The sequence below is a fragment of the Colletotrichum fructicola genome, assembly GCF_000319635.2.
Source record: "Colletotrichum fructicola Nara gc5 chromosome Unknown KSG_Nara_v1_contig07, whole genome shotgun sequence".
NCBI classification, from domain to species: domain Eukaryota; kingdom Fungi; phylum Ascomycota; class Sordariomycetes; order Glomerellales; family Glomerellaceae; genus Colletotrichum; species Colletotrichum fructicola.
The window spans coordinates 2,071,666-2,083,052 of record NW_027094057.1 but is presented as its reverse complement, the minus strand read 5'-3'; the positions used below and the strand labels follow the sequence as shown (position 1 = coordinate 2,083,052).

At 56.7% G+C, this 11,387-nt stretch overlaps 4 protein-coding genes across 4 annotated transcripts; 2 read left to right on the top strand and 2 right to left on the bottom strand.

Annotated features, from left to right (window-relative positions):
• Positions 1–655: 655 nt before the first annotated feature.
• Positions 656–3,086, top strand: ned1 (Nuclear elongation and deformation protein 1; the record flags this gene model as incomplete). The annotated part of the gene is made up of 3 exons (XM_032029833.1): positions 656–1,112; positions 1,174–2,981; positions 3,042–3,086. 3 exons carry the CDS (start codon positions 656–658, stop codon positions 3,084–3,086), a joined length of 2,310 nt encoding a protein of 769 aa, XP_031890438.1.
• A 506-nt stretch (positions 3,087–3,592) lies between these two features.
• TAF9 (Transcription initiation factor TFIID subunit 9) lies at positions 3,593–4,495 on the bottom strand (the record flags this gene model as incomplete). Its single annotated transcript, XM_032029834.2, has 1 exon — positions 3,593–4,495. One exon carries the CDS (start codon positions 4,493–4,495, stop codon positions 3,593–3,595), a length of 903 nt encoding a protein of 300 aa, XP_031890437.2.
• A 798-nt stretch (positions 4,496–5,293) lies between these two features.
• Positions 5,294–7,947, top strand: his-3 (Histidine biosynthesis trifunctional protein; the record flags this gene model as incomplete). Its single annotated transcript, XM_032029836.1, has 2 exons — positions 5,294–7,700; positions 7,754–7,947. The coding sequence occupies 2 exons, from the start codon at positions 5,294–5,296 to the stop codon at positions 7,945–7,947; spliced, it is 2,601 nt and encodes an 866-aa protein (XP_031890617.1).
• Positions 7,948–9,084: 1,137 nt separating this feature from the next.
• pep (Mitochondrial-processing peptidase subunit beta) lies at positions 9,085–10,769 on the bottom strand (the record flags this gene model as incomplete). Its single annotated transcript, XM_032029837.1, has 5 exons — positions 9,085–9,472; positions 9,524–10,209; positions 10,265–10,342; positions 10,400–10,525; positions 10,617–10,769. 5 exons carry the CDS (start codon positions 10,767–10,769, stop codon positions 9,085–9,087), a joined length of 1,431 nt encoding a protein of 476 aa, XP_031890618.1.
• Positions 10,770–11,387: the final 618 nt, after the last annotated feature.

Sequence of the window (11,387 nt, the reverse complement as noted above, 5' to 3'; positions counted from 1 at the left end):
CAGTACAGTGAGCGCACAGCGACGCATGGCCCGGGCCAGGGGCTGCCATTGGGGGGATGCGCCGCTCATGGCGTTCTCCCCAATGTCCACCTTCACATGATCCGCGGCAGATTTTATGTACCTTGTCCGTTTGCTAGGTACCGTACTTATACTCTTTACCCAGCCAGCAAACGTGGGCGAGCTGGCCCTGTCGCGCTTGTACCAAAACCGCCTAGCCACGGGCACTCTGGTACCTCTCTGCCGCCGTTTTGCAGTGAGCCAGAGAGCCCCAGGGAGCATTCAAGGGCGTCTTAGCTTGTTGGGCTGGTCCAACAAGCAGGGGTGCACTGCTGCTTCTCCCCTGTCCGCTGCCCGCCAGGTCCTTCTGCTTCCCGCTCGTATCGTCCATCAACCGACCTTACCTGTGCCAATATTCCGCCCCATTCGTTCGTCGCTTTCCTTACACCTTCGTCATCTTTACACCCCTTCAACCCCGAACCCTCCCGCCTACTGTCTGGTCTCTACAGCTGAGCGAAACCCACGATACAAGAGACCAGGAGGCTGTTGCACATCGCATCGTATCTTTCACAACGTCTGCCTTCCTGGCTCTGCGATCGCACACCCGCGCCGTATCCAAGACTCCTCCCCGTTGCAAGGGCGTAGCTCCATAGTCACCATGCAGTACGTTCGCAACCTCAGCGCCTCCGTCTCCTCGACATGGAACTCCATCAACCCGGCCACTCTGAGTGGCGCCATCGACGTGATTGTCGTTGAGCAAGAAGACGGCACCCTGGCTTGCTCGCCTTTCCACGTCCGCTTTGGAAAGTTCTCCCTCCTTCGGCCCTATGAGAAGAAGGTCGAGTTCAAGGTCAACGGCGTCAAGCAGAACTACTCCATGAAACTTGGAGAGGAAGGAGAGGCTTTCTTCGTCTTCGAAACCAGCGACACCATCCCCAGGGATCTACAAACCTCGCCTTTGGTATCCCCAGCATCGAGCCCTCCCCTGAACCCTGAGAACCCCTCGTCCTCCGAACTGGGCGAACCGGATCTGTTGGACCTGGACTCCGAAGAGAGGAGACCTAAGCGTCCTCCTCCTTCAGTCATCCACAGCGCAACTCTCCCTCGGGACCACGGTTGGTCTCTTGCCCGTCCTCTGGTGACCCCAGGCGCACATTCAGAAGCTAATAGTTCCAGGCATTCTTACCCCGTTATCCACATCACCAGACCTCACCCAAGGACGACCGAGATCAGACGACTGGAACCTCCGTCCCTATAGCGACGACGTGTTGCGCAAGTCGGCTCGTACCAGTGACCGTGAGTACGGCGAAAGCTCTGCTGATTTTGCCATGTCCGAGAGATCGCAGAGTCCTCCACCTCTGGCAGCGAAGGATGCTGTCGAGCGGGCGCGCATGCTCTCCAAGGAGCTTTCCGCCAACAACATTCCCACTCGCGTGACTGAAACGGGTGACCTCATGCTTGACATGACCGGTTTCAAGAGCAACGAGGAGGATATTTTCCGTGCTGAGATCCTTGCACGCAAGATCTTGTCTGAAGAGCTTGAAGGCAACTACGATATTGGTTCCCTTTTTGGTATGGACGAACATGGAAACATCTGGATCTACAGCAGCGAGGAGGCGAAAGAGGCAGCCAAGAAGAAGACTATGGAGGCAGGTTACCGGCCAACGGCCATCGCAGCTGATGCTGCGTCCGACCCGGGATACCAGAGCGACGGTAGCGATGTGACGACCACAGCGCCTACTCCGATCCACAGGAGAACTGAGTCGGATGTCGGCGCCTCTGGCATGCAGACTCCCCCGACCACTCCGCCTCAATCGTCAGCCGGAGACCCAAACCTGAACTACGCCAAGACGCTGCGGTTGACTAGCGATCAGCTGAAGGCGTTGTGCTTGAAGCCCGGCGAGAACAGTATGAGCTTCACAGTCAACAGAGCGACGTGTAATGCCAACATGTACCTGTGGAGACATGAGGTGCCTGTTGTCATCTCGGATATCGACGGCACCATCACCAAGTCGGATGCGCTGGGTCATGTTTTGAACATGATTGGCAGGGACTGGACGCACGCTGGTGTTGCCAAACTCTACAGCGACATTGTCGCAAACGGTTACAACATCATGTACCTAACTAGTCGATCAGTGGGACAGTCCGATACCACCAGAGCATACTTGGCTGGCATTCAGCAGGGAGAATACCGGGTTCCGCGCGGGCCAACAATTTTGTCCCCGGACCGGACTATGGCTGCACTCCGTCGTGAGGTGTACCTCCGGAAGCCCGAGGTATTCAAGATGGCTACCCTTCGTGACATTCGTCACTTGTACGGTCGGGAACAGACGCCATTCTACGCTGGATTTGGCAACCGTTTGACGGACCAAATTTCGTACAGAACAGTGGATGTTCCGAGGAACCGCATCTTCACGATCAACTCCAATGCCGAGGTTTCTCTTGATCTGCTGAGCTTGAACAAGCTCAAGTTGAGCTACATCAACATCAACGAGGTTGTCGACCACTTCTTCCCACCTGTTAGCACTCTCGTTAAGGGTGGTGGAGAAGAGTACACAGATTTCAAGTACTGGAGGGATACTCCACTGGAGTTGGATGAATTCTCAGCAAGCGACTCTGATGATGAGCAGGCCGACCTAGAAGAAGACGCCGACGACGATGACGAAGACATCGGTGACGAGATGGGCCAAAGCTACATCTCGAGAGGCTCCATTGATGAATACGGTGACGAGCGAGAGAGCATCCTCAGCGGAAGCGTCGACGGCGACGAGCGGATGACGGCCTCCATGATGGAGGACGAGTACGCTGACGACGAAGACGCCGAAGACGAAGATGAAGAGGACGATGACGTTGACGAAGCGGACCTCGATAGCGTGCGAGCGCAGCGCGAGCGAACACCTCAGCCCAGCGGCAAGGAAAACCAGTCTTCCCCACCCACCCAAAAGGTGCTTATGGAAGACGTCGGCGCTGAGTTGATCACAGGGGTAAATCATCTCACCCTTGAAAAAGGTGTGCAGAAATAGTGTGCTAAAAAGGAGGAACAGGCCGCGGTGTATAACCCTAATGTTACTTCTACAGGTGCGAACTAATATTGCGATTCGAACTTCTGTACTATTACCGGGGGCTTTCAGAAGAGCGGTTTGGGGAACAACAGCATGGTTGGTTGGATGGATTCGCGGACGGGCATTACTTTGCATAGCGGAAGGCGTTTGAATTGGTGCTTTTACTGTGGTGTTTCCTGAATTGACACTACCTTTTCCCACCTCAGCGATCACAAGCTCTGGACCAAATGTGTGGAATTGTGGATGCTCTGCTTTATTTTGATTCCTATTTTAATCTGATGCCAACGCAGGCCCCGACTCCTCTGGGGTTTGTGTTCCAAATGCTAAGTAATAGCCGTGTTTGCCCAAAGCTCCACGGCACCTCTCCTTTCCCCAAGCCTGGACGCGCAGGTGCATCCACATCGGCTAGTTTCAATTGACTGGCAGTGGATTGCGTGATGCAAAAGCCACTGCGCCTGGAGTCCATACTCATGCCAAAGTTCGGACTAACGGCGCGATCATGTGCGAGGTGTGTGTTGTGATCGGTACCCTTTCTAAGACGTCCCTCCCATGTCCGCATCTTCGTTCACGTCCTTGCCAAACACATCCTCCATCGTGCCTCCCTCGACGCCGTCTCCGCCAATATCCTCATCCGCAGCGTCGTTCTGGTTGTTCGTCGTCTCTACGCCCTCCATGGCACCGCCTGCACCAGCATCTTCCTCTTCCTCTTCGTCGTCCTCGATGCCGGCCTCCTCCCAGACATCTTTCAGGCCCCAGCTGACGCCGCTGAGCACGAAGCGCTCGCTCGGCAGCCTCAGGCCCCACTCGTTCTGCGCGACCTTGGGCAGCTGGACCTTGTTCCGCTCGCGGGCGAGCTCCTGCAGCCAGTCCTTGGACACGCCTCCCGCGCCGCCGCCCCCGCGGAACTGGTATCCCAAGCGCGCCGAGATGGCGAGCTTGACTGCGTTGGCGGTCACGGCAGCGTCACCCGTGCCGGCGGCGGCCGCCGCGGCACCGGCCGTCGGCTTGGAGCCGGCCTGGGCGACGTAGGGGTCCCCGGAGAGGTAGATTGCGTCGCCGAGGATGCTCGAGGTGTGGCGGTAGGCGAAGTCGAGGAGGAGGAGGGGCACGCGGGCCTCGTACGAGGTGACGCCCTGGGAGGTGAGGAGGAGCTCGATCATGCGCGAATCGCGCGGGCGCGGAGCCGATGCGTTGCTCCCGAGGGGATTTGATGAAGATGACTGCTGCTGGTGTTGCTGTTGCTGCTGCTGTGCGTTTTGGTTGCTTGGTTGTTGCGATTGCGCTTGTGTGGTGGATTGGGTCGGTTGGGACTGGGAGGGCGGCTGCGAGCCTGTCGTCGCTGCGGTCGCTTGGGTGTTGTTCACGGTTTGTGAGCCGGAGGCGCCTGAGGAGGCTGGCACGCCGTTCGTTTGCGGGTCGGATGATTGTGAAGCCATGCTGGCGATGCTGCCTGGCAGCGACGGCAGAGAGACGGTGAGATGGTGTCGACTCTTGCGACGGGCCGGGGTTTGATGGATGTGGACGTCGACGCGTTGAGGTCCTTCCGTTCTGATGAATGTGAAAATCGGATTCGTAGTAAAGTAGGGCGATCTGAAATGTGAAGAAAGTTGCGATTGGATGGCCTCGTTTGAATTAGTATATGTCAAGGTGAATGAATAGTCGTTAGGGTCGATAAGGTAGTCGCGGTTGGGTCGCTCGTGGAAAGAGCTGCCCACAAGGCTCAGCTCAGCGCGTTCGTTAGCCGTTTCCGCGCTATGGAGTCTGCTACAGCTCTCGTCAACTGCTGCCCGGGGTTGTCGGCGGCGCGAGGATTGATCCGCTCCGTGTCTTCTTTTCTCAAGCGCACTGACCATAGCTTAATCCCACATTGGACAGGGGGTCTCAACGGGCAAATCGGCTGGGCGTGGATTGGATGACCTTCAACACAGGGCAGACTTCCATGCATGGAGGGGCAATTTGCATTGCTGCCCCACCATAACACCCGCCCACGCCGATGCAGGACCACCCCGACGCTGGAGTGGTGGTGTCACACTCTGAGGATTTTTACTTTTAGCGGCGGGCCTTCCCTGAATTGAGTCACCAACGAGAGGATCTTATACAGTGACATTCCACTTTCCCAATCCATTGACCCGGGCTACTCTTCAACCACACTTCCCGTGTCCTTGAATTTCCTTATCCGTTTGCTTCCCTGCATGTGAGAAACCCCTCACCAGATCAGAAAGCACCTGCCCGCCATGGAGACGACACTGCCTTTTCCTTTCCTTATCAGCGTGGCCGTCCCGCCCGGTCTAGCAAACCTGGACGGCCTCGACCGCGAACAAGTCTCGGTGCTCGGAGCCCCTTTCTTCGAGGCCAATGACCAGACCCTGGAAAAGTTCCACCGCTTCCTGAAGCAGCACAACGCAGAGTTCCGCGGTTACTTTGACGTCACCGGCATCACCTCAAGAGACGACGTTGTCTCTCTCCTCGACGCCGGAGCCCGCATGGTCTTTGTCGCCCCGGAGAACCTCTCTCAGTATGAGGAGTTCGGATCCAGGGTGGGCTCCGTCCTCAAGACCGCCGATGTCTCTACGTCGGCCGCCTCCAAGCACGCCGTCCTCGTCAAGGACTTTGATTCGACAGTGTGCGACCTCGGCGCCTTCATTGAGCGCTGCAAAGTGGAAAAGCTGCCCAACCTTTTCCTTAAGCCGGTTCCGGAGACTACCCTGGAGCACTTTGTCGACATTGCCAAGCAGTGCAATGCCATCCCCGTCTTGCCTTCAGACGGCCTGACTGCTGCCAAGGAGGACGCGAAGAAGCTTTCTCTCTCCAAGCTGATTTCTTCATTCTGGAAGTCGGATAGGCCTGATGGTCTGATCCCAACCGTTGTGTGCGATGAATCGGGCACCGCCCTGGGACTTGCTTACAGCAGCGCTGAGAGCGTTGGCGAGGCCGTTCGCACACGAACCGGCATCTACCAGAGCCGCAAGCGTGGTCTCTGGGTGAAGGGCGCTACGTCTGGGGATACTCAGGAGCTGGTCCGCATTGGCCTCGACTGCGACAACGATACCCTCAAGTTTGTTGTTAAGCAAACCGGCCGTTTCTGCCACCTGGACCAGCACGGCTGCTTTGGCGACCTCAGCGGCATCCCCCGTCTTGAGCAGACTCTTCAGTCTCGCAAGCAGTCTGCTCCTGCGGGATCTTACACCGCTCGTCTCTTCTCGGATGAGAAGCTCCTGCGCGCCAAGATCATGGAAGAAGCAGAGGAGCTCTGCGATGCCAAGACCAAGGAGGAAGTAGCCTTCGAGGCCGCGGACCTGATCTACTTTGCCCTCACCAAGGCTGTCAGCGCCGGCGTTAGCTTGGCTGACATTGAGAGGAATCTCGACGCCAAGGCATTTAAGGTCAAGAGGAGAACGGGTAACGCCAAGGGCAAGTGGGCGGAGAAGGAGGGCATCCAGACTACTCCTGCTCCCGCCGCAGCACCAGCACCAGCCCCGACACCTGCTGCCAAGGAGAAGTCAGAGGAGAGGATAACCATGCGCAGATACGACCTCTCCAAGTCTTCGGCCTCTGAGATTGATGAGGTCCTGAAGCGTCCATCGCAGAAGTCTCCTGACGCCATCCTGAACATCGTCAGGCCCATCATCGACGAGGTCCGCAAGGGAGGTGACAAGGCGGTCTTGTCTTACACCCACAGGTTTGAGAAGGCTACGTCTCTGACCTCACCCGTTCTTAAGGCTCCTTTCCCCAAGGAGGCTATGCAGCTGTCCCCTGAGTCTATCAAGGCCATCGACATATCTTTTGAAAACATCCGCAAGTTCCACGCCGCCCAGAAGGAGGACAAGCCCCTGAAGGTCGAGACGATGCCTGGCGTTGTTTGCAGCCGCTTCTCAAGACCAATTGAGAGAGTCGGTCTGTACGTTCCTGGTGGCACTGCCGTGCTGCCCAGTACCGCGCTGATGCTGGGTGTCCCCGCCATGGTCGCCGGCTGCCAGAAGATCGTCTTCGCCTCTCCGCCGCGCGCCGACGGTAGCCTCACCCCCGAGATCGTCTACGTCGCCCACAAGGTCGGTGCTGAGAGCATCGTCCTTGCTGGCGGTGCCCAGGCCGTTGCTGCCATGGCCTATGGCACCGAGAGCTGCACCAAGGTCGACAAGATTCTCGGACCCGGAAACCAGTTCGTCACTGCTGCCAAGATGTTCGTCAGCAACGACACCAATGCCGGTGTGAGCATCGACATGCCCGCTGGCCCCTCTGAGGTTCTTGTTATCGCCGACAAGGATGCCAACCCCGCCTTCGTTGCCTCCGATCTGCTCTCCCAGGCAGAGCACGGTGTTGACAGTCAAGTCGTGCTCATCGCCATTGACCTGAATGAGGAGCAGTTGCAGGCCATTGAGGACGAGCTTCACAACCAGGCCATGGCTCTGCCCCGTGTCGACATTGTCCGCGGATCCATCGCCCACTCCGTTACGATCCAGGTCAAGACGGTGGACGACGCCATGCGCATCAGCAACGACTACGCTCCCGAGCACTTGATTCTCCAATTGAAGGACGCCGAGAAGGTGACCGAGCAGGTCATGAACGCCGGTAGTGTCTTCATCGGCGAGTGGACACCTGAGAGTGTGGGCGACTACTCTGCCGGTGTCAACCACTCTCTGCGTAAGTTTACCTACTTCCTATATACTCTGTGACGTTTGCTGACCATAGCGCAGCCACATACGGATACGCCAAGCAGTACTCTGGAGTCAACCTTGCCTCCTTCGTCAAGCACATTACCAGCTCCAATCTGACGGCCGAGGGTCTGCGCAACGTCGGCGATGCTGTTATGCAACTAGCCAAGACCGAGGCCTTGGAGGCTCACCGCAGAGCTGTTGAGATCCGCATTGAGCACATGAACCGCCAGTAAATATGGAGCGTACAAAATGGAAAGGGTCGGGATCAAATATGAAGTTATGTAGTTATACCAGAAAAGTCATTGGATATAGAAATTGAGTTCTTTTTTTCTTCCGAATATGGCTGGTTTGATTTATGACGATTCCACAACCCTGTACAGTGTCTGGTTCAACTCACCATCTCTTTGATTCCAGTTGCGTTGGGCAGGCAGAAGGTATGCGCCGGTGTCAAGTGGCTCCACATCATGAGGTGAACCTTGGGCTGTCCTCCTTCCCCAGGGAAGTGGACCGTTTTGGGATCTCAATCTCACTCCAGTCATTTCAACAAGGAGATCTTTCTTTCCATATCATAGAGAGAGAAAGAAACAGGTAAAACAAAGAAAGAAAGAAACAAGGAAAACAAAACATCGCAAAAGGAGTAAACGCAAATTGCTAAAGAGCAAAAAAGACGGACGATCGTCTTCAAGGCCCTCCACCGCAGTGATTCGAACGAGCGCCCCAACCCCTTTAGGAAAACCAGAACCTTTGGGGAGGTATTTGATTTATTAAGAATGAGCTGTTTTACCAACTGGGCCACTTGGCCCATCTCTGTTGAACTGGTTGACGGATCTTCGGACGGAAAGCGACCAAGTAGGCAGGCAGACAGGCAGGCAGGCAGTCCCGTCCCGGGTGGTTCCTGAGGAAGGTGCGTCACTCAGGTGAGGAAGGAGATGTGCTAGCCCATTACGCGAGCGACAACAACGACGACAAAAGGACGTGTACCAGCTAACTTGGGTACGCGAGTATCGCCTGCCTTCCATCAACGTAAGGTAAACGGGCCCCGCTACTTTCGTTCCTGCACGTATTTCTTGAACGATTTCCCCGGACAGCCCCTTTTGCTCACCTAAGTACCTAGATGGGATATTGTATCGCAAGTTAACAACAAGTCACAGCCAAGAACGTGGCAAATTCAACTCCTGCCCAATTCAATTCCGTGCTGGGATTCGCTGTCGATCTTCGGGAACAAAGTAGAATTAGGCCGTCGTGGTGCTACGCTTGCGAATGTCACCGACATATGAACAAGGGAAGTCTTTATGATACACTAGCCTGTAAACGGTATCTCATACACTCTATACCCTAATCTCCTCGAAATCACAACCCCCCCGGCAGATTTAGTACTTGGGCTTCATGGTGGCCCTAAGTCTGGCGTAGTCGAAGAGACCCTCAATGTTTCCAACGGCGCTGATGGCGATGTCCTGGTCCCAAAGCTTCCTGCTGGCAAAGTCCATAACATCCTTCTCGGTAATAGCGTCGATGGTGCGCTCGATCTCGGCGGGGCTGGCACGGCGGCCGGTGGTGATGAGCTGGCGGCCGATGTCCTCGGCGATAGCAGTGGTGCCGTCGAGGGACAGGAGAATGGAAGCCTTGAGCTGGGCCTTGGCGCGCTCAGTCTCGGCCTCGCTGACGTTGCGGCTCAGACGCATCCACTCGCGCTGAGCGAAGTAGACGAGATCGTCGATGCGGTCAGCCTTGTCGGTGACGAGGTAGATACCCCAGAGACTGACCATGGTTAGCAAGGATCAATGACAGAATCAGCCAGGGGCTGCTCACCCGGTGTCGCTGTAGCTGGTGGAGAAGGACATGAAGCTGTTGGCGATGTCGTGCTTGTGAACGAAGCCGCTAAGCTTGCTGCCCTGGTGGGGAGCGTTGCCAATGGCCTTGTCGTAGTTGCCAACGATGGCCTGGGCAACGAGGGCAGTGTAGTAGTCGTCGCTGTTCCAGCTGACACCCTCAACGGCGATGGCGATGTTGGCAGTGGGGATGTTGTCGTCGCGAACACGGACATCGGAACCGATGAAGTCGGCCTTCTGCTTGGAGAGCAGGTAAGCCTGGGTCTGGGGACTAGTGGAGGCAAGGCCGCCAAAGTTCTTCTCGGCGAGCTCGACGAGCTTCTCGTGGGGGATACCGCCAGCGCCGACGAGGACCATGCGGTCAGCGGTGTAGTTGTTCTTGATGTAGCTGGTGAGCTCGGTGCGGGTGATGTCGCGGATGTTCTCGCGGGGGCCAAGGATGGTGCGGCCGAGGGGCTGGTGCTGGTAGGCGGTGGCGTGAAGGTGGTCGAAGACAACCTCCTCCATCTGCTTCTCGACCTCCTCGGACTCGCGGAGGATGACGTCGCGCTCGCGCTCAATGGCGGACTCCTCGAGCTTAGAGTTCTGGAGAATATCGGCGAGGATGTCGACGCACTGGGGGACGTCGGAGTTGAAGGCCTTGGCGAAGTAGACGGTGTTCTCGCGCTATCCAGTGTCAATGGGGAGGACTTTGTGATTAGTTCGGTCGAGAGGAACGAACCGAGGTGTAGGCGTTCAGGTGACCACCCATGTTCTCGATCTCGAGCTCGAGCTGCTGTTGCGTTCGGTTTGAGGTACCCTAGATTGGTGTTAAGCGGGAGTTGGTCATCGCATTGGCGGCGCATCGATGGCCTACCTTGAAGGCAAGGTGCTCGAGGAAGTGGGCGGTGCCATTGGTCTCGTCGGTCTCAGCCCTTGAGCCGGCATCGATCCAAACACCGACGGTGGAGGTCTGGGCGAAGGGGGAGTAGTCGGTAGCGACCTGTGAATTCGACGTCAGTATCTTGTCGCGACGGGCGTGGTGACGCCAATTGAGTGACAGGGAGGGCAGGCGGAGGCGATGGGTGTCGTACCGTCAGTCCGTTCTTCAAGGTCGTCGTCTGAGTCTTGCCGAAGGGGGTGCTGGCGGGCGTGGCGAAGCCCCGGGTGAGAGGGCTCGCTCTGGAAAGAGCTGCCCGGCTTCGCAGCCCCTGCGAGAGGTTCAAAGCTAGTCTCCGGGACGCCATGGCGGAGTTGTGGAGGATAGGGAGTGATATGAGGTGTTTGTGAAATCTTTCGATGAGGTTTCGGCTCAGAATTCAGAAAGCTTTCTGGGGCCGTGGGTGCCTTGGATGCTAGGCGCCAACCACTTTTGGCCCCGAATTGTTCCGGGCGTGGCCAATCAGGGCACGTTTAATTCCAACTCTGCGATGGGGTGGTACGTACCGCAATGCTGCAATTGGGTGCCATCCGAGATCCGTTCACAGGCATCTTTCACTCATTGATATCATCACTCCAACAACATCAACATGTTTCTCGAAACCTGCACCACGGTCAATTGACCCAAAGCTGACGATGCTGCTCTCCAGCGACGGACTTCTCACTTCTCCTTCGATCACACCAACATTTGCGCACATCTCAAACGGCGTGGGCCGAGGCATGCGCAACGTTACTGAGCACCGTCCGTCGAGTACTTTCGTGCTGGCAGCAGCTGCCAATTGGCCAATTAAGCGGATCCTGCCCGTGCCCAGGCGGCCGGCGGTTGCGTCAATGGAAGTTCCATTCGCGCAGCTGAGACTCGATTTGGCTGGCTGTTAGTGCAGCAGGTCACAAGACTGCCTTTTGACTTCCTCTGCAGATGTCGC